This window comes from Colletotrichum costaricense (genome assembly GCF_030867565.1).
Source record: "Colletotrichum costaricense strain IMI 309622 chromosome Unknown Scaffold_16.1, whole genome shotgun sequence".
Classification (NCBI taxonomy): Eukaryota; Fungi; Ascomycota; class Sordariomycetes; order Glomerellales; family Glomerellaceae; genus Colletotrichum; species Colletotrichum costaricense.
Window position 1 is genome coordinate 486,950 of NW_026848245.1, and position 21,577 is coordinate 508,526.

At 51.8% G+C, this 21,577-nt stretch overlaps 8 protein-coding genes across 8 annotated transcripts; 2 read left to right on the plus strand and 6 right to left on the minus strand.

The window, feature by feature from the left end:
- Window positions 1-434: 434 nt before the first annotated feature.
- On the plus strand, window positions 435-2,901 carry CCOS01_12951 (uncharacterized protein; the record flags this gene model as incomplete). The annotated part of the gene is made up of 3 exons (XM_060461098.1): window positions 435-439; window positions 502-840; window positions 903-2,901. 3 exons carry the CDS (start codon window positions 435-437, stop codon window positions 2,899-2,901), a joined length of 2,343 nt encoding a protein of 780 aa, XP_060308300.1.
- A 337-nt stretch (window positions 2,902-3,238) lies between these two features.
- CCOS01_12952 (uncharacterized protein) lies at window positions 3,239-4,096 on the minus strand (the record flags this gene model as incomplete). Its single annotated transcript, XM_060461099.1, has 1 exon — window positions 3,239-4,096. One exon carries the CDS (start codon window positions 4,094-4,096, stop codon window positions 3,239-3,241), a length of 858 nt encoding a protein of 285 aa, XP_060308301.1.
- A 1,034-nt stretch (window positions 4,097-5,130) lies between these two features.
- CCOS01_12953 (uncharacterized protein) lies at window positions 5,131-6,012 on the minus strand (the record flags this gene model as incomplete). The annotated part of the gene is made up of 1 exon (XM_060461100.1): window positions 5,131-6,012. One exon carries the CDS (start codon window positions 6,010-6,012, stop codon window positions 5,131-5,133), a length of 882 nt encoding a protein of 293 aa, XP_060308302.1.
- A 577-nt stretch (window positions 6,013-6,589) lies between these two features.
- CCOS01_12954 (leucine Rich Repeat family protein) lies at window positions 6,590-10,161 on the minus strand (the record flags this gene model as incomplete). The annotated part of the gene is made up of 2 exons (XM_060461101.1): window positions 6,590-8,233; window positions 8,284-10,161. 2 exons carry the CDS (start codon window positions 10,159-10,161, stop codon window positions 6,590-6,592), a joined length of 3,522 nt encoding a protein of 1,173 aa, XP_060308303.1.
- A 1,527-nt stretch (window positions 10,162-11,688) lies between these two features.
- On the minus strand, window positions 11,689-12,329 carry CCOS01_12955 (uncharacterized protein; the record flags this gene model as incomplete). Its single annotated transcript, XM_060461102.1, has 2 exons — window positions 11,689-12,261; window positions 12,315-12,329. The coding sequence occupies 2 exons, from the start codon at window positions 12,327-12,329 to the stop codon at window positions 11,689-11,691; spliced, it is 588 nt and encodes a 195-aa protein (XP_060308304.1).
- Window positions 12,330-13,892: 1,563 nt separating this feature from the next.
- On the minus strand, window positions 13,893-14,459 carry CCOS01_12956 (uncharacterized protein; the record flags this gene model as incomplete). The annotated part of the gene is made up of 2 exons (XM_060461103.1): window positions 13,893-14,026; window positions 14,186-14,459. 2 exons carry the CDS (start codon window positions 14,457-14,459, stop codon window positions 13,893-13,895), a joined length of 408 nt encoding a protein of 135 aa, XP_060308305.1.
- A 3,321-nt stretch (window positions 14,460-17,780) lies between these two features.
- On the minus strand, window positions 17,781-18,881 carry CCOS01_12957 (uncharacterized protein; the record flags this gene model as incomplete). The annotated part of the gene is made up of 2 exons (XM_060461104.1): window positions 17,781-18,310; window positions 18,404-18,881. The coding sequence occupies 2 exons, from the start codon at window positions 18,879-18,881 to the stop codon at window positions 17,781-17,783; spliced, it is 1,008 nt and encodes a 335-aa protein (XP_060308306.1).
- Window positions 18,882-20,099: 1,218 nt separating this feature from the next.
- Window positions 20,100-20,726, plus strand: CCOS01_12958 (uncharacterized protein; the record flags this gene model as incomplete). The annotated part of the gene is made up of 1 exon (XM_060461105.1): window positions 20,100-20,726. One exon carries the CDS (start codon window positions 20,100-20,102, stop codon window positions 20,724-20,726), a length of 627 nt encoding a protein of 208 aa, XP_060308307.1.
- Between the last annotated feature and the right edge of the window lie 851 nt (window positions 20,727-21,577).

Here is a 21,577-nt window from a genome sequence, read left to right on the forward strand (position 1 = left end):
CGTCGGGGAGCCGGGGGTTCGATTCCCCCTCGACGCAATGTTTTGACCAGCTGCTCGCTCGACCTTTTGCTGCTTTGTACTAGAGCATCTGATCCTACCTCTAGGGATTGCACTTTCAACTTTCTATATAAGTCGCTTGTTTTCCCTCTGAGAATCGCACACTTATTGTTCTTGCGTAGGAGTCCTGCAAGCAAATGCAATACGATCGTGCAAATGACAATGGGGGTTGGGTGGGGGCTTTTTACACTTTCTTCGAATGTGCGCATGTTGGCTGCATTATGTGCCGCTCGGCTGCCTGATCTTCGTTCTTGTTGATATCCAGCTAATAGAAGATGCGGAGCACATACTTAAACACCCATATTCCCGGTCGCTCTCGAAGCCTAGACTGTCCTTCGTCCGTGATCTAGGCTAGCTTCAAGACCGAAGGACCTATCATGGGGTAAGCGTCTGTCAAGCCGTATGTCCTGCGAGAGAATCAGTACTAATCCAGATATCGAACAGCTATACGCACTATTACCAGGTCAAAGATTGGGACAGCCCAGTCTGGCAAGCCATCTGGCCTCAGCTGATTCAAGATGCCCTGCTCATCATAGAAGCATCGGACGTGTTCCTGACCGGGCCGGCAAAGTCTACTGATATCATCACCTCGCCGATCACGAGCGTAGACGAAGGCATTCTTTTCAACGGGGTGGGAATTTACGGCCACGACACTTTCCGTTTTTGCCGTGAGGACCAAAACCAAAGACAGTTCATGAAAACAGAAGAAAAGCCATACGACCTTCCTGTCGCTTGCATACTTTTGAGGGCTTCCATCCTTTGCCCACAAGGCATCAAAGTCCGGTTGGTTCCCTCTCAATCGCTGCATGTGACGAACGGACGCGGCTAAGATCGCTCCACCTTAGTTCTGATGGGAAATGGGATGGGCTTCTATGGAAAGCTATCCGCAATCTTCATGAGACTCTATGGCCTGAAGACTGTTTGCAGTGCCCTTGGCAGAATTACGACGAAGATGACTTCTGGGAGAATCAACAACCACGAGAGAGCATTGGGTTGCTCGCACAAAGATCAACAACGAAATCGGGCGCCACGCGTATCAATGAGAAGGAGCAACAGAGTACGCAGCAAGACCCTTCAAAAACTAGGGAGGATAGTAAATCTTTCTTCGCTTCGAGAGCTGGGTACACGATTACAGCAGCCCAGTTGAGTCCCATCATCGGCTGGCTACGAGACTGCGAGGAGCGTCCTGATCACAATCGTTGCATCGCAAACCCATTACGATGGCATAATCTCCCTGGCATCTGCTTTAGACTCATTGACATTCACAAGAGAAGCATTGTTGTCGCCCCTGAAGGGTGCTCCTTTGCCATACTAACATACGTCTGGGGTGGTGTCGAACAGCCCAGACTGGAACAAGCAAACTTTGATGAATACTCGCGCGACTATGGGCTAGAATCTATCTGGTGGAAGATACCAACGACAATAAGAGACGCTATAATCGTTTGCGAAATTGTTGGGGAAAGATATCTTTGGGTCGACGCGCTCTGCATAGTACAGGATTCTCCCCGCGATGTCAAAATCCAGATATTGCGAATGCGCGAGATCTACTCAGCCGCCAAGCTTACCATTGCAGCAGTCTCAGCGGAGAACGCTGGAGAGGGACTGAAAGCGGCCACCATCGCAAAAATTTCTACTACGTGTGACTCCGCCGATGAGCTGGATGATGTCTTGTTACGTTCGCTTTGGGGAAGCCGGGGCTGGTGTTACCAAGAGAAAGTACTCTCACACCGGGCTGTTCTCTTTACGTCAGCTGGGGTGTTTCTGCAGTGTCAAGAAACAACGATCAAGCTGGACGGTACTCGTCTTGCCGACTCCACGGCAAACACGGCTCTCCACAAGTCGCAGAAGGTAGGAGGCCTGTTGGGTATCCTTCCAGGAGAAGAGTTGGAAACCTTCTTGTGTGCTGCAGAGCACTACTCGAAACTCGCTTTCACAAAAGGCGAAGATAGAATTTCAGCCTTCCAAGGCGTCCTCCAGAAGTTCAACGCAAGCCTTGACGGGGAAGACTCCACGTTTCATTATGGCTTGCCAACATGCGCCTTCGACCAGGCCATTTGTTGGCAGACAGCAGATCATCACCCGCAAGTACGGAACTCAAATTTTCCCAGCTGGTCATGGCTCGGATGGGACAACAGTGTCACATTTGACAGGACTATACTGAGAACCGCCCACACGCGCCAAATGATTGGAGATGAGCGAGGTGAAATCGTGGTGATAGGTCGCGGTATTGAATTACAATATCCTAGCCATCGCTATCGCAAGCCAGCTGCTCTTTCATTTGTCCCGCACGCAGATGATGGCATCTTCGGATTTCCTTCCAGCGTAGTATCAGGGTTCTTCAATAGGCCCTCTCTCGATTTGGTGGCAAGCATCACAGATCTTCGCATCTCATCAACACCTAGGAAAATTGAGAACTCGAATGGGCTTTATGCTGTATACCCAGCCATCTGCAACAACTTGCCGCTCTCTTCACTTCCTCCTTACGGAATGTACACGGGTGATACCCCTCCACGACACGGTGGCCAAACTTTGAGGACCTACGATGTCGAAGACCACGAGAAACACGGAGCCTGCGACGTAAAGAACCCTGTTGGTTTCATTTGGCTAGACTGTGCCTGGAGAGATAGCCGTCCCAAGGCCGTGTACATGGAGTTTATGGCCCTCAACGGTCATCCAAGCGCAGAGGCTTCTAATGGCTGGTATATCACGATGCTAATGTGCCTCCTCAAGCCTGATCCCTGCAAGTACTATTACTATGAACGGCTTCAAGTCATGGACTGCTGTATTACAGAGGCAACTTGGATGAGAATTGGAGCAGTGACAAAGTTGCCTTCTATCGCTTGAGCGCCAGAAAACACATTGGATAAGGTTTTTAAATAACATGGAAGAGCCAAGAGACACCAGAATACCAGAATTGAGTATATTGAGGCGATTACGACCCATATGAGGTGACTCTCCTACTCAATGACTAGAGCAATGAATGCTTTTCCGCTCATTGATACGCCTAATTTGGGTGTAAGAATATCATGTCGTAAGATCCCAAATCCCGGGCTCGACATTGTATGATAGTAACTCCCACTATGTTATGATGGCTTTTCCCACCCCGGAATTGATCTTCGAAGATCTCCGAGGCCAGGAACCCAAGTCAATCGTCGTACCTGCCGTGCATCAATCTTTTCGCTCAGAGAACCATTATTTCCCATCCTCCAACCTTTTCGGTCTGCTCAGGAATAATCTGCAACTTCCGTGTCGTCTTAGGTTTCCTGCTCGAACCCGAAGACATTACGTCCACACTCTCAGCCGGAGTGGTCGTCGGTTGTCGAGAATCGCCGTCGTCTGAATAGGGACTTTCGCTCCTCGTGCGATCCGTCGACGACTGACTAACATTGCTGCTGGAGCCCGCCTGATTGAGAGTCCCTCCCATGTTGGCGGGTGAAGCAAGCCTCTCATACCACTTGACTGGTGATATTCCCGTGGCTGAGGGGGACGTCCGACGATCTTTAGGTGACGGGTCCCTACTGTTGGATACACTGGAGCTGCGGGTACTTGAACGCCCTCTCTCATCGAAGGGGTTGATGAATACTCCCATGGTGGTATTCTTTCGGAGAACGTTATGGTTCTCCTCTTCGAGTTCGATCTCTTCCCATCTGTCGAGCTCCATTCCTTCTCTTGGCTCTCCGCTGATGTGACGACTCAGGGCTCTGCTGTTCGTCTTCATGCGTCGATAGAGATTGGCCAACCTGTCGCCGACGTCGAAGCCGCATTTAGAGGATATGATCAAGAGGAGAGATAGGGGCCAGAGGATCAAGGTAGCAGGAAGCCACAAGAGCAGCAAGACCTTGTGTTGCAGTCTTTTATCGGAGCTCTCGTACCATCTAGGGAAGAAACGGCACCTATTGAGGAAGGCGTAGAAGACAAGGGCCGAAATAGTGTAGACCACACATGCCGCCGCTATGATTATGGTGTTCCGGAAGTTGCAATCGTCGTCCCGGATGCCGGCGCTGAGGCCGGCAACAGGAGCAGAAGTAGTAGGAGCCATCTTTGTTAGGCTGAGGAAGGAATACTTGTGTTGTTTGATGAAAGTAATTGTGGTAACTTCAGGTCTCAGTGACTGGGTGTGGTTTGTTTTGTATTCCTAGTGAGACAATCGCAAGAGAGAGTTTAGTGGCGAGGAGTGATGTTGAGAACGAGGTGTTCAAGCACAATGCTGGCCAGGCTGGGACAAACGAGAAGGGTTCATATAGGGTAGAATATGTCTATCTACGATTGCGTTCCAACGACCTAGGGTCAGGGGCCACGGTTTAATCGGAGATAGGTAGTCTATCCGTTGGTGTCGTGAAGTTAGATTATACCTCTGTGGTCAACATCCGCTTTGTATGGCAAATGCCGGAAGCCGCAACCTTGCTATGATTCACCTGGAAAGTTCACTACTCCCGAGTAAACTTTCAGGAACAGGAATTTAGCGTCTTTTGAGGCAATGACGGCGGTGGTGCTGGATTGTGTAAGGGGCATGCTGTCTCTATCCCCTCGTGAAGTCCGGTCAGGTCAGTTGACAGTAAGCCCCAAAGGTGTACACAATAGATGTGTCAGTGTGGAAGAGATTTCTTCGTGCACCTGGCAACGCTATGCAGACGGTAGGTGATCAATGGCGTGGGGAAGGGGGGCTGGGGGGTAACGTGAAGAGGACTGGAACGAAGCAATGTCAAATCTCTCCCGAAGGAAATCTGAAGAAGATGAAGGCTCTTCACGGTTGACCATGCTCGTCAGAATGCTTGAGACTATACATTGATACTGCAGGTTGTTCTGACACGATTCGATTGATGTGAGTCATGAAAGGATCCCACGATGGGCAACTTATGATATCCAGTTCGAGTTCAAATTGGGCCATAAGCGCTTGCATGGACTGAAGATGTATCACAGCACTCACAACAACAAAAAAACTATTTCAATGACTTTCAATTCACTACACTTGCAACTCTCGATAATGAATATAGTTAACTTGCTCATGGTCACTAGATGATGTAACCACGATGCCATGAGCAACCCCTTAGCCAGACATGAAGAGTCCAACCCCTACTGCTGGACAGCAGGAGCATACGGCTTCTGCTCAACCATCCTAGCCTTATACATCCTCCACACCTCAGCCGCCGCCGCCTCATTCTCAATCGCCACGATCTCTGACGCAGTCAGCCTCTGTCCGAGCAACGGCTTCTTCTCAGAAATCTCAGAGGTCCTCTTACATTGATTCTCCTGAGCGCGGTTGCCAACAGAGCAGACGGCACAGGGGCCAGTTTCCCGGTCAACGCCTTCAGTGGTTGTGAGGCGCTTGAAGTCATGGCAGACGACGGCCGCAAAGTTGTACACCACAAAGACAGGCCAGAAAGCGACGATGAAGACGGCGATCTGAATGCGGATGAGTTTGTCGATGGCCTCAGCGGAAAGACATGGCTCCCACCACCAGCCGCCGGAATCATCATCCGAGAACGTCTGTGCAGCGGCATACGCCTCGGCAGCGCTCTCCGTCTTATCCTTCCCCTCTATCGGTCCTGCAAAAACGAGACCGACATAGGTCGAATAACAGAAATAGAGAGCACCGTGGAGGAGATATACCGCCGCTGCGACGGTGTTGAAGACGTCGGGATCCAAGACGTATTGCTCCGAAGGCTCGCGGATGACGTTACAGAAGGTGTAGGCGCCGAAGGTGACCAAGAAGACGGCCCAGATTACGACGAGGACGATGGCTGTGGCATCGAAGCAGGTGAGGGGTTCAGAGTCCTCGTCGGTGGTGGTTCCCTGGGGTGGCGAGGGCAGCTGCTTTTCCTCGTCGTAGTTCATCTCGCGGCCAGATTGTTCGCCGGAGGCTTTGACAATGTGGAGGTAGTCAGTGTAGAAGGAGTTGACGTTCTTGATGGGACGGGACGTAGCCGCCCGGATTGAAGCCATTGCAGTTGCCATTGTGTGAGGTTGTGACGGGTTATACTTTGTAAGTACTGATTAGAGAAGTCAGGCGAAAGAAATTATTCTTGCTGCTGGCTGCTAATAGAGCGAAGCTACGTCTGATGGATGTGGGATGCTGAACTGAAGAGTAGAAGACCATCATATCGAGGATTTGGATGCGATGTTTAATATCCCACGAAGAAAGGATCGGAGAAAGACTTCAGCACAATCTCGAGGACCTCTATAGCAACATACGCTACCAACGCATTGTGAAAAGTCAATACGAAACAGACATCAAGAGACCGTTGGAAACAGAAACCTTGCTGGGACGGAATGCCACCGTCCCATATTATGTCTATAGTATTATACAGTACTGGTACAGGATATCAGGCGATGGTGATCGCAAAGATTTCCCCTCAACTCCATGGAAAGCTCAACATGACATCGTGATGCCACGAGTAAGAAAAAGTATGTGCGTGAATCGAAACGACAGCTCCCAAAAGCCCCCAAAGCAGCCCCCAACATCAACCCGGAACCGTAAAGCCCTCCCCCATAAACCCCTTCCAGTGATGCTACACCTTTCCAGCCAGTGCCCTTAATCTACATCATCGAGGCTGGTGTCGGAAGTGTTGCCAGTGTCACCCTCGCTGACCTTCCACGATGCCATCTCCGCTACTGGCACCCGCCCTCTCAGCCACCGCAGGGTAGCGTCCGTACCCCGTTCAAGAACGTTCCACCTAGGAACTCTGAAACGATTGCCAGCGACCTCTAGACGCTTGAGCCCGCCAGTGCCACCTAGAAGGCCAAGTCTCGGGTTCAAGTGTGCAATGTCATTATTACCAGCATCGACAACCTCCATGCCCTTAATGGTGTCTGGGTCGAGCTCGATCAAGTGGTTGTTTGCCGCCAAAAGAACGACGAGCCTGGGGAAAACTGAGCGCAAGTCAGGCGGAAGGGCAGTGATGCGATTCAACGAAACGTCCATCTTTTCTAGCTGCGGGGCAACCAAGTGCGTGGTCAACGGCGAAAGGCTGGTGATGTGGTTGCTGACGAGGTTCAGCTCACGCAGGGCCGGCAAGTCAAGCTCCTCTGTCAAATAAGATTCGCCGACCAGTTGGTTATGCGCAAGAGACAGGGCGGCAAGAGAATCGGCGAAGAAAGACAGTGAATTCGGGAAGCAGGTGAAAAGGTTGTGATGCAACTGGATCTCAATGACCTTGTTGTCGGCCGCGACCTTGGAACACACCACAGGATGCAACGAAGCTGATTTGGTATTTGATCGGTCCAGAACACCTTGCTTGACAGGCCATGTCTCATTGGCTAGCGTCTGCGAACGCGCTCGTGCCGGTGATGTCGGCGAAGAGGTGGGAGGGGTAGCGAAGTCGTCCTCGTCCGAGTGGTTATCGCGAACTATAGCTTCGACTGTAGGTGCGGGAGTAGTGTCTGGTTGGATGCTATGGGGTTCGTCGAGGTGTGCCTCGTCGGGTACAGCGGTATCCTCCTCCTTGAAGGGCGGAGGCGGCTCAAGCCTGCCGGCGAGGACTTCCTTCAACTCTTCTGTGGTGGCAGAAACAAACTTCTTGTCGCGCAACGGGTTGCCAGCGAGCCGAATCATGGTCAAGTTATCCATCCTGCTAATCTCGGGTGGTACCACGCGAATGTCATTGGCAGAAAAGTCAACATGCCTAAGCTTCTCAAGAGCGGTGAAACCATTGGGAAACTCGGAAATAGCGTTCTCGTCGGCGTTCAGGGTCATGAGGCTGCACCAAGAGCTGACATCGGGTAGCTCTTGTATGCGGTTCATCGAGATGATGAGTTGATGGACGACAGGCAGATTGATGACTGATCCTGAAGGTACCAAGCGTGTCAACTGGTTACAGGATAGGTCGAGCATCTGAAGGGTTGGGAGGGACTCGGCCCCATCTTCAATCAGCGTTCCCGTGAGCTTGTTCTTCTTCACCAGCAGTTCCGTCAGTGGGAGCTTGGACAGACTCGCAAAAGGCAGGGATTCGAAGCTGTTCTCGCTCAAGTTAAGAACGCGCAGCCTCGATAGACTTTCGATGCCAGGTGGAAGCGATGATACGTTGTTTCCGTGAAGGTCAAAGATCTCGAGGTTCTCGAGGTTCGAGAAGATGGGATCGAGGGGTCCGTAAAGAAGATTATTGGCGAGCTTCAAGTCTCGGAGGGCCTTGACCTGGGTGATGACTTCGAGGCAGTTGTTTGCGAGTCGATTTTGCGACTGCTTTTATTAGTCAAAGTTGACACTCAGGGTCGCATGTGTAGGCTTACCAAGTTGAGCGATGTGAGCAGAGGAAGCTGTCTCAATCCCATTGGCAAAGAGATTAGCGAATTGCCGTGCAAGTCCATCGCCTCTAAGCCGCCAAAGATGTTGCCGTTCGAGTCCTCATCCTGTGCCATCTCCTCTGCTGTGACATCTGGGAAGATGGAGTCACCGATAGTCTCCAGCTCGTTATCCGCAGCTACGAAGCGAGTCAGATCGACAGTCTCAGCCCATGAGCCATCGTAAGTGCCCATGGACTCTGAATCGTACATCTTGAGAACCTCGACCGGGATCTCCTTGAGGCCCATGGCCGCGATGTTGAGTCTGCCACTGCTGCGGGCAGTGCCGAGCCGCTGCTGAATAACCTTCTTATGAGAGTTCTCCGATCTCCTGGTGTTGAAAGGGTCTTGCGTGACAGCGATGCCAAAGTCGAACCCGTCGTCCTGTGGGATGATGGGTGGCTCAGGCTGGACTGGCGCAGAAGAGTCCGCAACCGGCGCTGCGCTTGGAGCCGATGCTGCCTCCGCAGCTTGTCTGTCTGCAGCGCGTTTAGCTGCCCGCGCCTTGGCTATCTGTTCTCGCAGAGCGTTGGAGGACTTTGCCGCAGCATTTTCTCCAGATTCTTCAGCATCTTTTGAAGCAGCAGTAGGTGGAGCACCAATCTTAGACGGTCCAGGCCTTCGCAGAGATCCATAAGACTTGGACGGCGTCAATTTCTTGGGCTGCGGCGAAGCAACAGACGCCGCTGGAGCTGGCTGGGTCATTGTTGGCAGGGAAGGCTTCTTGTAGAGTCCTTGGACCGAGGCGCGGGGCTTTAAAGGGCGAACAGCAAGCGTCTTTGCTCCAGCTTTGGGTGGTGGTGCCATGATGCCAGTTGGTCTTGTTGGGCTGGGACTTTGGGTGACTGGTATCGCCGAAGTAGTCGACGGTCCGGAAGGTGAAGACTGGGGTGTAGCTCTCAGTGATGGTGCTCGTAGGGAACGGATGCTAGATACACGGCGAGCTGGGGTGCCCTCAATGGCGCCAAGAGGTCGGTACGCGTTCGCAGCCGGTCGAGCATTAGCAAATGGGTTCTCTTCAGCACCAGAGCTCGAACCTGGTCTGCTGTGCCGGGACGTGGGCCGCACGGAGCCATCGGAGGTGTAGCTTGAGCCAGGTCTTGAGTGGCCACTGCCGGCGCGTGAGCGGGGCCGCATAGTGCCATCTGGGTCGAAGAACGTGGACGTCTTCTTGCTTAGAGAAGGGGAAGATTGTAGTTGCTGAAGGGTCTCGATGGTTCGTTCGGAAAGGGATGGACGAGGTCTGAATGGTGTCGTTCTCAGCGTGTCAAAGTCTGGAAGATCAGGCTCGGCATCATCATCGGCGACTTGTGGGCTGCTCGTGTCTTTGGTCAGGGTAATCGGATCGCCCAGACGACTTGAGCTTGGGGTAGCGACATTGTCCTCGGACGGGCTTCGCGTAACGCTTGTCGAGCGAGGAGTGAATGACCGTTGGGGTTCTTCTGGGGGTGTAGGGGGTTTCTGGATTATCGATTCTTTTGGTTGCAGTCGAGGCACGCTTCGGGAAGACCTCAGCGTAGCAGCGGGAGCTCTCAGTTCTGTCTTTCTCGTGGTTGGAGGCTGAATTTCGCGTTTCGGTCTTGTAGGAAGGCTGCGAGGCTCCGTTTGCTTGAGAGGAGCAGCTGAGGCCAATTGGTCTCGTGAAGCAGCTGGGCGGAGGCGAGGATTCCGTATACTCGAATTCAGGCCTTCTCGCGATGGGGATGATCGAACAGCGGGAGCTGGAGCTGGAGCTGGAGCTGGAGCTGGAGCTGCTGTTCTTGGAAGAGGCAGACGGGACATGCGAGGAATCCCACTAGGCCTCCCGGGTGCCTGCTTCTCGTCCATTCTGGCAGATATGGTATGTGTTCTACAGCTCTGAGAGCATGGAGAAGGTCGGAAAGGTGCTTCCTGAACGCTCTGGAGCGTGGAATAAGAAGAAGTTTGGGGGAATAATTCCTGTGGAAATATCGAAGTTTGCGCACTGACGGTCGGCAATGGTCTAGCGTTACTTTGGCGCGTGGGAAGCTGCTCCGTTTGCTCCTAAACGGGTCGGGAACTAACGAAGGTAATTTCAAGTTGGGATGACGCAACGTCGCGGTTTCTCGTGTGCCAAACGGGCAGATTCGCGTTCGAGTAGCAGCTGTAGATGGTCGAGTTTGAGTCAGCTTTTCGAATCGCGTTTGTAGTTTGCACGCACACACAACCAAGTAGACAGAGAAAGAAGAGGAAGCAAACAATGGCAAGCCGCAAACCTACCACAACGTCCTCTCTCCCGTCGCAACGGACATTGGATGGACCCTCTGGACCTGGGGCCTTGTCAGGCGAGAGTGATGAATCGGAAATCTGCAAGAGAACAGACAATAACGAGCAGGGGGGTGAATTCTTGGGATCGACAAGGATGGTCGATTTGCCCAATTTCCCGGCACGAGGAACGACGTTCCCGGCGCCTGCTTCCCCGGCCAATGGCAGCCATCGCAGCATCTTCGGCTGCTGACGTAATGAGTCCCTTCCGCACTGTTTTGGGCCTCGCTTAATTCTAGCGCCAACAGGTCAGCAACGGTTCCTGCATGTCTCGACTTTGTTTCTCCCAAAATCTCCACTGTCGATTGAGGGGCAGAAATTCATAATCAAGCCAAAGGACCAGGGAAAAATGAGCTGAAAGAGGGACGTCGTGTTTCCTGCTGATGCCCAACGTTGATAAGGCTCATATTAGATGTGTGAATCGTGAAGGTGAGAGGATGGGCGAGCTGCCGTCTAGTAGTGATGAGGTAGGATAGAAGGATGAAAATTGGCCTACCTCTCTTTTCTTCCCTCCCTTTTTTTTGTAGATTTATTTCTTTTGATGTTTTTTTGGCTTTCCCATCGGTTTTCTCTCGACTCGTACCGCCGTCACCGCGTGGAAGGATATCTGCTTAATCGAAAGTCAGCCTCTTGAACTCTGATGAAACCTGATATGAGGGAAGAAGCCAGTTTCAAAGCATCTGCGGCAGTCGGCAAGCCCAGACGAACGAACCCGGACAGCCAGGGAAGCCCCTGGCCCCTTCAGTCTGGAGTTGACGCCGTCCAGTGACAGCAGCTCTTTCGTCTCGTCTCGTCCCTCAAAAGATTCAGGGATGGCTGGGACTCCACCCGCGCAGTGTTATCGGAACATTTGAGATGGCTGTTCAGATCTTGGGTCGACAGTTCGATCCGTGGTCCAGCATTGTCTGCCTTCGTCCCGAGTTGCGACGTTGGGCATCATCTGGCTTACCAGATCGACCAAGTGGATGACGCAAGGGATCAAAGTGAAGAGGCACGAGTGAGATGACTTACAGATCCTTCCGCCGCCCTGCCCCCCCGGCCTCGTACCCGGCCGGGGGCTCCGGGCTCGGGCTAGTGGTCGTAGCCCGCTTCGCCGGGGCGAAGCCACATCATCGTCGGCTGCTTGGCCACAAGCCAGGCGTCCCTCGTATTGTACGCCCGAGAACGGAGGTCTCGGCGCATAACACACCGGTTGCAGGTGCGCGAATTCGCGCGGGCACCATCGTGGTCGAAGAAGTAAGGGGCCAAGAGCCACTTGCCGCAGGTACCGCACCAGCGCAGGTCGCCCACTGTCCCAGGACGTCCTCCAAGAGATCTCTCGGTGCTCAGGAACAGAGGGTCTGTCGGAAACCAGGGGTGCCAGCCCGGCAGACCCCAAGAAGGGCCAATGAGGACCCTCTCAGTGGCCCAGAAGCCGGGCGGGAGGACGGCTGGGCGGTTGGTGACGTCGATGAAGATTCTCACCGGACCGCGGGCGACCGCAGGTTCGTAGGGGAACTCTCCGGGTAGACCGTAGACGAAAAGCTGCCGGCGGATTTCATCCCAGTAACAGATTTGATCGCCTGACCTCCTGGCTAGATCAAACTGCCAGTGCAGCGTTATATGATGAAGTCGACCGTCAACGACGGTGAACAGGTCTGGGATCTGTATCGATGAAATTTAGCCTCAAGTCATCACTTGAAGTGTATCTCACTCACTGGACGGTAGCTCATCTTGAGAGTTCCGATGACGCTGCTCTGATATGTTGTACTTCAGGTTGCCGACAGACTGTTGGATGAGCAGAGAAGGTCCTTGAGATGGGTGGTAGAAGGTGGAAGGAAAGGCGAGCTTTTGACAACCAAGAAAGTTGCACTTGTAGGAGAGATCAAAGGCCTCCAGTTGTTTGGATCATTCTTTTCACCCGGGACAGCACTTGATTCACTGGGTGTGGTTTTCATCCGGCCGGGCAGTTGGCTCCACGCCCCTCGTCCCTTGTGGCTGCCTAAGCATCGTCTCTTCATAGGACGAAACCAATGATCAGATGAATCAACATGCGGAGATGAGGTTCATCCGTTTGCCCATCGCCCTTGTCAGGGAGGAACCGTCCCAGAAAGCTGACATCTGAGAAAAAAAAAGGATCAAGTGATTGAATGGCTATATCAAGAGGTATATCAAAAGACTTGGGACATTGGAGATAATTCGACAAGGGGACCAAGGACAGAAGACTTCCATGGAATTCAAGCAGTTGTGACCTAAAAGATTGAAAGCGGAAGGCTGGCTTCAGTAGAGATTACATCCAGTAAACATAAGATCAAAGGATTATGCACGAGGAATACCCCAAGGGGCCGAGGCAGCTATGGATAAAAGTTTGGAGCTTGTCGGCCGAAGCTTCGAGGAACAAGGGCCGTATCGCTGACAGACCTAGAAGTTTCTGCCATAATGGCAGGCCTGCTTCAAAGGGGCCGAGTCACAATGAAGAAGCAAGGCACTTCGTTGAGATTGCAGGGCAATGACAGGCCGATGTATGGGTATCATAGAGAAGAGGGCCAGACATCGTCACTCAGATTCCATCGACCTTGCCGAAGTTTATCAGGTTCGTGAGGCTTTTGGCCAATGGGGTATTGTGCAGTGCTGATAGTATGCTGACAGTGCCAGACAGATCTAGGAGTATGAAGCGGACCTGTTAGAAGGGCAGTGCTGGTGATAGGTAGAGTCTATCTTGATGACTTGTCATCAGCGGCGCGATAGTTCGACATCACTAGTGGAGGAGATTTGCTTCAAGGTTTCAGAAAGAAGACGAGTATGCTCATTGAATTTCATAGGGGTATCATAGACGATCAGGCAAAGCCCTGTCTAGTTACGTTTGCGTCAGACTGCTTCCTCCTTTCGTAAAGAGCAAAACTCCATCATAACATCGCAATGTTCCGAACCAAAGAAAAAATAGCGTGTGAAGCAGCGGCCCATGCCTAGGCACGCATTAGACATTATCACGCTGTAAGAGACAACATGAAGTTTCCATCACGGATCGGCCGGAGCTTCCCGCTTCTTGCGCAACAACTATCCCGCGTGGGATGACAGCTTTAGGCACGAAGACCTCTTTCGAGGTACAGCGAACCCAGGAGCAGAAATCGGTTCCACTACAATTGAACATCCCGACGTTGGCGAGAGCAGGTGTCTCTGGCGACAATGTGTGCAGGATGATCGCTGTAGGGAGTGTAGGCGGTCTTGCAGGTTCGAGATCAGAGTCGATCGGATGAACTTCGTGATAGGAAATGAAGTAAAGAGAAAACGTCGCATCAAGGGTATGGCGAGGAGCAGATGATCTTCGTAAAGCGTTCGGGAAGGGACCGCGGTATGATCGTGACTTCGTCAGTTGCTTGGGCTTCGGCTAGGATCGACCAAAGAATAAGGGAATGCGCATTTTCAAGGTCTAGCAACAGGGAGTCAGTGACAATGAACAACGAGGCTTTAGTTGCGGCGTTTTCGGAGGCCATCTCAGGGCTGTCGCTTACCTCGGCTCACAGAAGCGGAATCGCAGTGTCCAGCGTCTTCCGGCTTTTTATTGAATGCGTGACCACTCAGCTCGAACCGAAAGCAGGAAGGCTGCCGGACTGAAGTTGCGGGACACCGTTCCTCACAACCACGGAGCTGGTTCCGGAGGGCGTTCGCTCGCCGGGAGACGTGATGCTGAGGGGGCTGGTGTACGGGATCTGTGCCGCGGCCATAAGGCGCTGCGTATGCTCGTACATGGAGAGGGTGTAAGCGTCCATGCTGCCCGAGAACTGCCGGGTAGTCGAGGTAGACGAAGTCGAGGTCGACGAGTTCGTGGTAGTCGAAGCGGGACGGGGGATTTGCGAAGACATCTTGGGAAGTTTATTCTGCAAGTTTAAACCGTTTAAGGGCTGCGTGCGACTCAAGTCAGATCGCGATGAGAAAGTGTCCCTGGATAAGGTATTTATAAATGCAGATCTCCTTTTCCCGCAAAACCCCGTGGCTGCGGACTGCCCGTGTGTGTGCTACATGACTTGAGACCCAGCCCGCCCCGGCCTCACCCTTTTCAATGATCACTCCACTGCCAGATTGAAACCTTGTCCAACTTTCCAGTCTCCAGGGACCTCAGAAAAACCTGATCCGGCGCTGGAAAGGATGGGGTGGTGAGCAGCGCCCAATAACCGCATGCATGTTCCCTGTCTAGTGTCACGCGGGGACCCTCAGGTGAAGGGGGAAAACCAGGCCGTCTGGCGTCGTTCCCCCTCCTTCAGGTCTGGTCTTCGTTTGCGTTCCCGCCCTCTTGTCTCTCTTTCTCGCGTCTTCGCCCTGGAAATCTGGCCTGTCAAGTGTCCGGCAATTACTGTCAGGGTCCATTGCTATCTTCCCTCGGGCCCTTAAGTCCTTAAACCGTTGGAATGATCGCCGTAATACCTTAATTGTGGCTGTATTCGTCCCATGTATCCAATCAGTGACCCTTATTTTCGATTCTGGTGCCTTGGACCCCTCTTTCCCCGGGCACATGAAGGATGGCGAAGCCACACTGGCCAATGCTAATTGTCATGCTAAAGACCAGTCGCTTCAGAAGAGCAGCCCGGAGAGCGCGACTTTGCTCACTTTCTTGCGGAGCCACGACAACCACGACAGTCAATGCCTGGCAGCTCTCAAAGAACAAGCGGGGGTTATTGAGATTTCACTGTTGTTAATGAGCAAGGGGCCATGTGACGGCCACGATGTCATCGTCATGCTCACGTCACCACTCTTCTATTCAACACAACCATACATTGTGTTCAGTCTGTCGGGCGTACCCATACCTCGGGAGCTGGATATTGGTAGATAACAATCAACACAACATGGCATTCAAGCAGCTAAAAAAAAAGCTGAAAAAGCCATGGAGCCAACATCAGCCGTGAGTGGTGATGTTTCTCCTTCTGCTGTTTGTGGTCAGGACAATTAGTTGGACAGCGGACCATTTCCTCCTGGAGGCCGCCGCGCAGTAGGAAGAACAGCTCCGACGCTTGTTCGGCAGGGTCCCGGCTAGATCGGATCTCCTCACCATCAGCTGCAGGTTTATTGAACCCCTGGACGACGGCTCGCTCACGGGCCAACGGAGCCAGCCCCGTCCCGCCTCACCATTCACATCCAGAGTCAAGAAGAACTGCGTAGTCCAATTTTGGCGCCCTTGTACGACAGGACTTTCACAAAGCGTCAGACATTAGACGCGTCTAGGCCGGAGCAAAATTTCCTCTGTGAAAGAGCATCTCGAACTTGCATGTGGTGACGCCCATGACAAGTTTCTAACTGTCCCTAGTCGCGGCGCCGGAATTAATGCTGGCAAGTGTTCCCACAAAGGAAATAACCGGGCTGAGCCACCAACGCAAGCCACTTTGGCCGGAGTTGGAAGAGAAGACCAGTGCGGTGTGAGACATACGACCCAGTTACGGAAACTTGTTCGTGTGACTTTTGTTATCGGAGATGGGAATTACATTTCACCATTGGATCAAGTCATTATACGCAGTAATATCTTACAACCCCGAAAGGCAGTCCAGTTACGGATACTAAGGGTGTCAATCGTGCCCACTGACTGTGGTGGAGCAGGTCCTGTGGCTGAGAATGTGGGCACTTTGGATGGGAGCGCTGTATACGTCATAGCCATAGCCATGTTGGAAAGTAGGTTGCGATCTGTTGAAGGGCCGTCTCGAGAACAAGAAAGACTCAGCAAATACCAGGTTGTTAACGTAACATTATGCCCGACTTTATGTTGTGTCTTCGCCCTGTTTTCGATGGCATTCACTCGTATGCCCTGCAAGAGCCCAGCTATGGCAACGGTAGATATTGCCTGTTTGGAATATCTCAATGATACTGCCTTGACTGAATGGGTCAAAAGACTGTCTCTGCCGGAAACACTGGTGGTATGCAGCATGAATCACCCGAAGCCATGAACTCAAATGTATTGTTGCGACACATTTGTTCTTTCGCTGGAAACCAATATTGGTTGATGTTCATGTACGTTCATGTTCGATGTTCTTAGGCACCAACAATCCGAGCCACGGTTGACTGCCCAATTAGGGGTTGCGGCAGATCACTGCACATCATGGAAGGAAGCACCCTGAACACAGTGTTACAAGATTCGGGAAGCCCTGTCTCTTCTTCAGAAAAGATCAAGGGCTGTTTGAATCCAGATAACTTGATTCGTCGATCGAAGCAGCCTCGGGAACCTGGCATCCGTGGGGATACCCGAGCAAGGAATCGACACCAGAAACCTGTTCTTCGTCAACAACTGGCCTGATTTCTTCCCACGGTCTGTAATCAACGCACTTCCCTGCTACTTTACTTGTGTATTCATCCAAGCGTTTGCTATTCCAACTTCTTGGTAATTGGACCTCGTATCCGCCGAGCTACCTGAACACTGCCTCAAGGTATTGTGAAGCAACATTTCTAGAGCCCAGAGGGGCCATGAGCTCTTCGAAACGAGAGGCATTTCACCCGGCTTAACTGTCATGTGATACGAATCTTTTCGTTAGCAATTCTCCCCCCAGATCTTGAACAAAAACCCCCATCGACGCAGGCTGCAGAAAATTTGTGAACAATCGTCCCGGGATCGCCAGTATGAGATCACTGCTTACTTGGGCTCACAGCTTGCAGCAAGCTCCACAAGACTCACGGTGTGCCATACTGTCTGTAGAACAAGATACAGTCAGGGGTAAAGTTGAGTTCAATGGGAACGCCGAATGAGACGACTCAAGTGGTGGTCTTCCAGAAGGTGGTCACTTGGGGGGGACAGGAAGCTTTCACACATTTTGCTAGCATATGAAGATGAATCTCAGAGTGAATTACATCTGGAAGCAGTGTATTTCAGCCGCTCATGAAGGCAAAAAACAATCCAAGGAGTCTTCGTGAAAACCGGATGAGTCCTCGGTCGGTCCACTTTCGTGGGGCTCACCCAGTTTCTTGAATCGCTGATCATCCCCGTTTCGTTGATATGCAAATGCGACCAAATGCCTTGAGCCAGCGGATTTCGTGGGGTCCGTTGGCCACCTTACCGTGTATTCATTGCGAGTGAGTCTTGCTTTGGGGCACGATTCAGTGTTTCGTTACCCCTGGAGATCTTGCCTTGACACTAGACATTCTCGATTGTTTTAGAAATTCTGAGCAATGCCATCTTTCGACCACCAATGATTCATCGGAATCTCTGCTCATGCTCCTTCAGGAAACTGCTTGTCAAACATAACTCCGACGAACACCATCAAAACCGCAGCATATGCAAGAGTAGACGCGAAGACTTGATCCAGTTGATCAACACACCCGACAATGAGAAATCCAAAAGCAAAAGTAAACGCCGTAGCAACTCCGAGGTTAAGATACAAGTCTCGTTGAAGTACTAGCAGCCACATAGGGCCGACAAGGAAAGCCCCTCCAACCACTGCGCCCATAATCTTCCACCAAAAGTTGCGACGAAGCACTGCCTTAGCCGATGCGTTCCTTGTCCCGCCAAGAGGCTCGGGGTTCTCTTCACTACCCCAGGGCCCAGTCGGCAGAGCATGAAGCTTCATGGACTCGTATGTCATTCGCGGCGGATCGGCGAAGTCTCTAGCTCCTACCCTGTTCTTTCGCATCACCTTGTCGAGAACGTAGCTATCTTGGTAGCGTTCACTCGACGCGACGAAGAAGTCGAATGGTTGCTGAGAGACTTTTGTCATGTACTCATAGTCTTGTACAGCTTGAGCTTCTATTTGTTAGTAATGTACCGAAGTCCGCGCCCCTGATCTGATGAAGGCTGAACGCGGGATGGACGGAGCGCTTTCTCTAGATTGCTTACTGTATTCTCTAAGCAGACTTGCTAGGAGTTTGCCATCTTTTGCGATGGCTTCTGGTCCCATTGCATTACCCCGGACTTGCATCTCGACTGCCTTATCAACGAGGCCGACTTGCAGAGCTCGGAGATGCATGCGCTGCATCTCGGCAATATTGACGCGGTAGCCCCAATCACCCATTTGCAATTTGTTGAGCAGACGGTAAATGGTATGCAAGACAGGCGGCTTCCTAGACACCAGCCTTACGAAATTCTTTGCGTGGAGTTTGGTAGCAATGTCCCATGCAAATTCGCTGTTAAGCTCAGTCTCGTCCATGTCGTCTCTTGAGAGCCGCGGAGCATTAATGGGACTATCGGGCATCTTCTCAGACGGCTCATGTGTTTTTTGCGCGGTTTCTAAGATAGTGTTGATTGCGTCTTGGATCTCTTTGGCCTCTTCGTTCCGCGTGATTGGCGCATTGCCTTGGGCTATCGGTGGCTGCATGATCGCTCGACTCTGGAGGAAGCCTGCTAGACCCCTATGCTGTTTTGGCAAAGAATCCCTCCTGGAACCTCAAGGCTACATGTAGGGATCGCACGAAGCCTTCCAAAGATAGAGTTGAGCTTGCAGGAACTTGACGTGACAACAACGAACAACTCAAAGGGAGGAAAGGGGGGGGGGGGCTCCAAACGATGAAAGAACTAGCAAGCTGCTTCTTAGTCTCAACTTTTAGAAAAGTGCTTGTTTACTTCCACATTGCCACAAACCTCGCCCTCATGGGAGTATAGGTCAAGGTTTGAGGATCCCTTGTGGTTTAAGGAGACGTCGCTCGCAGCGGGTGTGTACTTTAGCTCTTGAAGCTGAGATGCCCGTAGGATCTTCGTGGTGACACCGGTGTTGGTACAGCGCCACAAAACGCCATGGCGAGGACTAACTGCCGTAGTGTTGAATCTAGCCTCTGATCATCCAACACGCGTGCCTCAGATGTTTGCACGGCTGGAGAAAAACCTACACCATTCACTGTGAGTGCAGCAAACGCCATGCCAAACCATTCAGAAGCTGAGTTTGCATTCCGGCAGTAGGCATGCATTGGTGTCAGTGCAAGATAATACTACGTGCCTCGATCACAACATTAAACAGGGTCCTGGGTGACCTCGAAGCTCAGGATAGGGCGGTTTTGAGTTAATGAGAACTAGCATAAAAGCGATTTAGTAGGGAAAAGGGAGCATCCCGCGCCTCTGATAGGCACATGGATTCAAAAGCTAGCAGAGACCAGCAACGACGGTTTGAAACTTCCAACGCAATGATCGCCCACTATCAAGTCAAGCTGAGTCTTAGTGTGGTGTTTTGCTTTTGCCACGTTCCTAAATCCTCAGCCGTAGCTCATGAAATTGCTGCCTCGCCCATAGATTGTCATGTGCCGCGGCGGCTGAAGCACTTTAATTGAACATGCTCCGCCACCTTGAAAGTTAAGGGTCTGATGTGATTTATCGCGGGTTCCTTCTCGTTCTGCCAGGACATCAACTCTACCTCAGTTATCAAAAGATCTTCAATGTTTGATGATTCCCATAGGGCTCTGTGTTACATGACCCTCGAAGCCTGAACCGAAATCATCCGCATCGCAACTTGTCCTAGTAGGTTGGTATTGACAGCTGTCAATAACTGGGGTTGTGATGAACAACCAAAGCTTCCAAAGCTAATTCTCACCCAGGCCGAAGAAGAATGGGATTCCTCGAATCAAGATGGTCTCCAGTCAAAGTAGTGTTTGAGAGCCACAAGTCGCCCGGCAAAGGCGGGAAATTCCTCCTCAGCTACGATTCAGAAAGACACTGCGAATCTCAAGTCAGGTTTCTTAATGGCCATAAAAGCGTCACAGCGAAGGCAGCGGAGAGGTTGATGGGAGATCGGACAGTCTGGCAGATTACCGTGGACGGCCTCCAAGTACAAGAAATCCAATCGCCGACCTCTGTTGACGGCGTACCGGAATATCGTCTTACTGTCCCAAATTCAGATGCAGCGCGTAGAGCAAAGCAGTGCCTGGGACTTCCAGATACAAGGGTAGAATGCAGTGAAGACTCGGTCCGGTGGCTGGTCATCGTTAAGTCTACCTTTACGGAAGTGGAATTGGATAGACTTGCATTCTCGGATGTTGAACGGGCCCAAGTTTCGGTAGTCATGGGGCCGAGAAAACCGAGATCTGTGCCCAAACCAGACTCTCGTATCGACGAAGAGAGTAACAGGGCTCTGCCTGAAGCTTCCGTTCCTGGACCAACTGCGTCTGTAGATGAATCCGACAAGCCAAAGAAAACAGGAGCGGCTAGAGCTTTCTTGAAACGTTTTGGCTTTTAATCCATGTAGAGGGTTAGGACCCAGACATTAGTTCCTGTCGTTGGAATATTCCCATGAAACAAGTACTTATACCATTAATTCCAAAATGCGTGTTAAACTGAACAGGATTGGGGTCATTTAAGAAAGGCGTCTGAAGGCGAAACGAGCTGGTAGGTATCGACGTCCGGGTCTTCGTACTGCGTGACATATTCCATCAAGACAAACGTGTAGTAGCAAAGCTGTATCTATGTGATGTAACGCGCCCTTAGGATTCTTACGTGCTGGATTGAGCGACGGTTTCTTTGGAGTATCGACGCGAAGGGTCTGGACCGGGCCAAGATACGCCGGAGGAAGCGTCTAAGCACACCCCGCTTCCCGTTGCAACGAAGGGCGAATTCTCCGTTACTTTGCTCTTCCTGGAGATAGGCCCCCGCAACGCGGGACAAGGTAGTAATATCTGACCAGAACCAAGAGGCGATTTATCGACTCGACAGCGTATTATAACCTCTGCGACTCCATGTGGTAGTGTTTACTCACAAATAGGCTAGAAAGGTTTCTTCGGACTGAGGTACAGGGTAGTACTCATTGTTGGTATGGGTGATGTGGAGGTAAAGCACCACAATGAGAGCCAAACCACGAATCCTAGGTAAGTTTCCTGTCAATGATTACCTGAGCCTGGGATGTTCGGGCTCTAAGCAAACCGCAGTCATGAAGGGGCTTTGAAAGATCAAGACCGAGTCATTGCCAACAATTGCAACATCGCTTACCTCGAGTTCCCCATGGGGAATGCCTCTGAACTATCCGCGCCCGAGTAGTGCGGCATGCCGAATGATCCGACTTCTACTTACTTAGTAGGCACTGGAGCGGGTCGT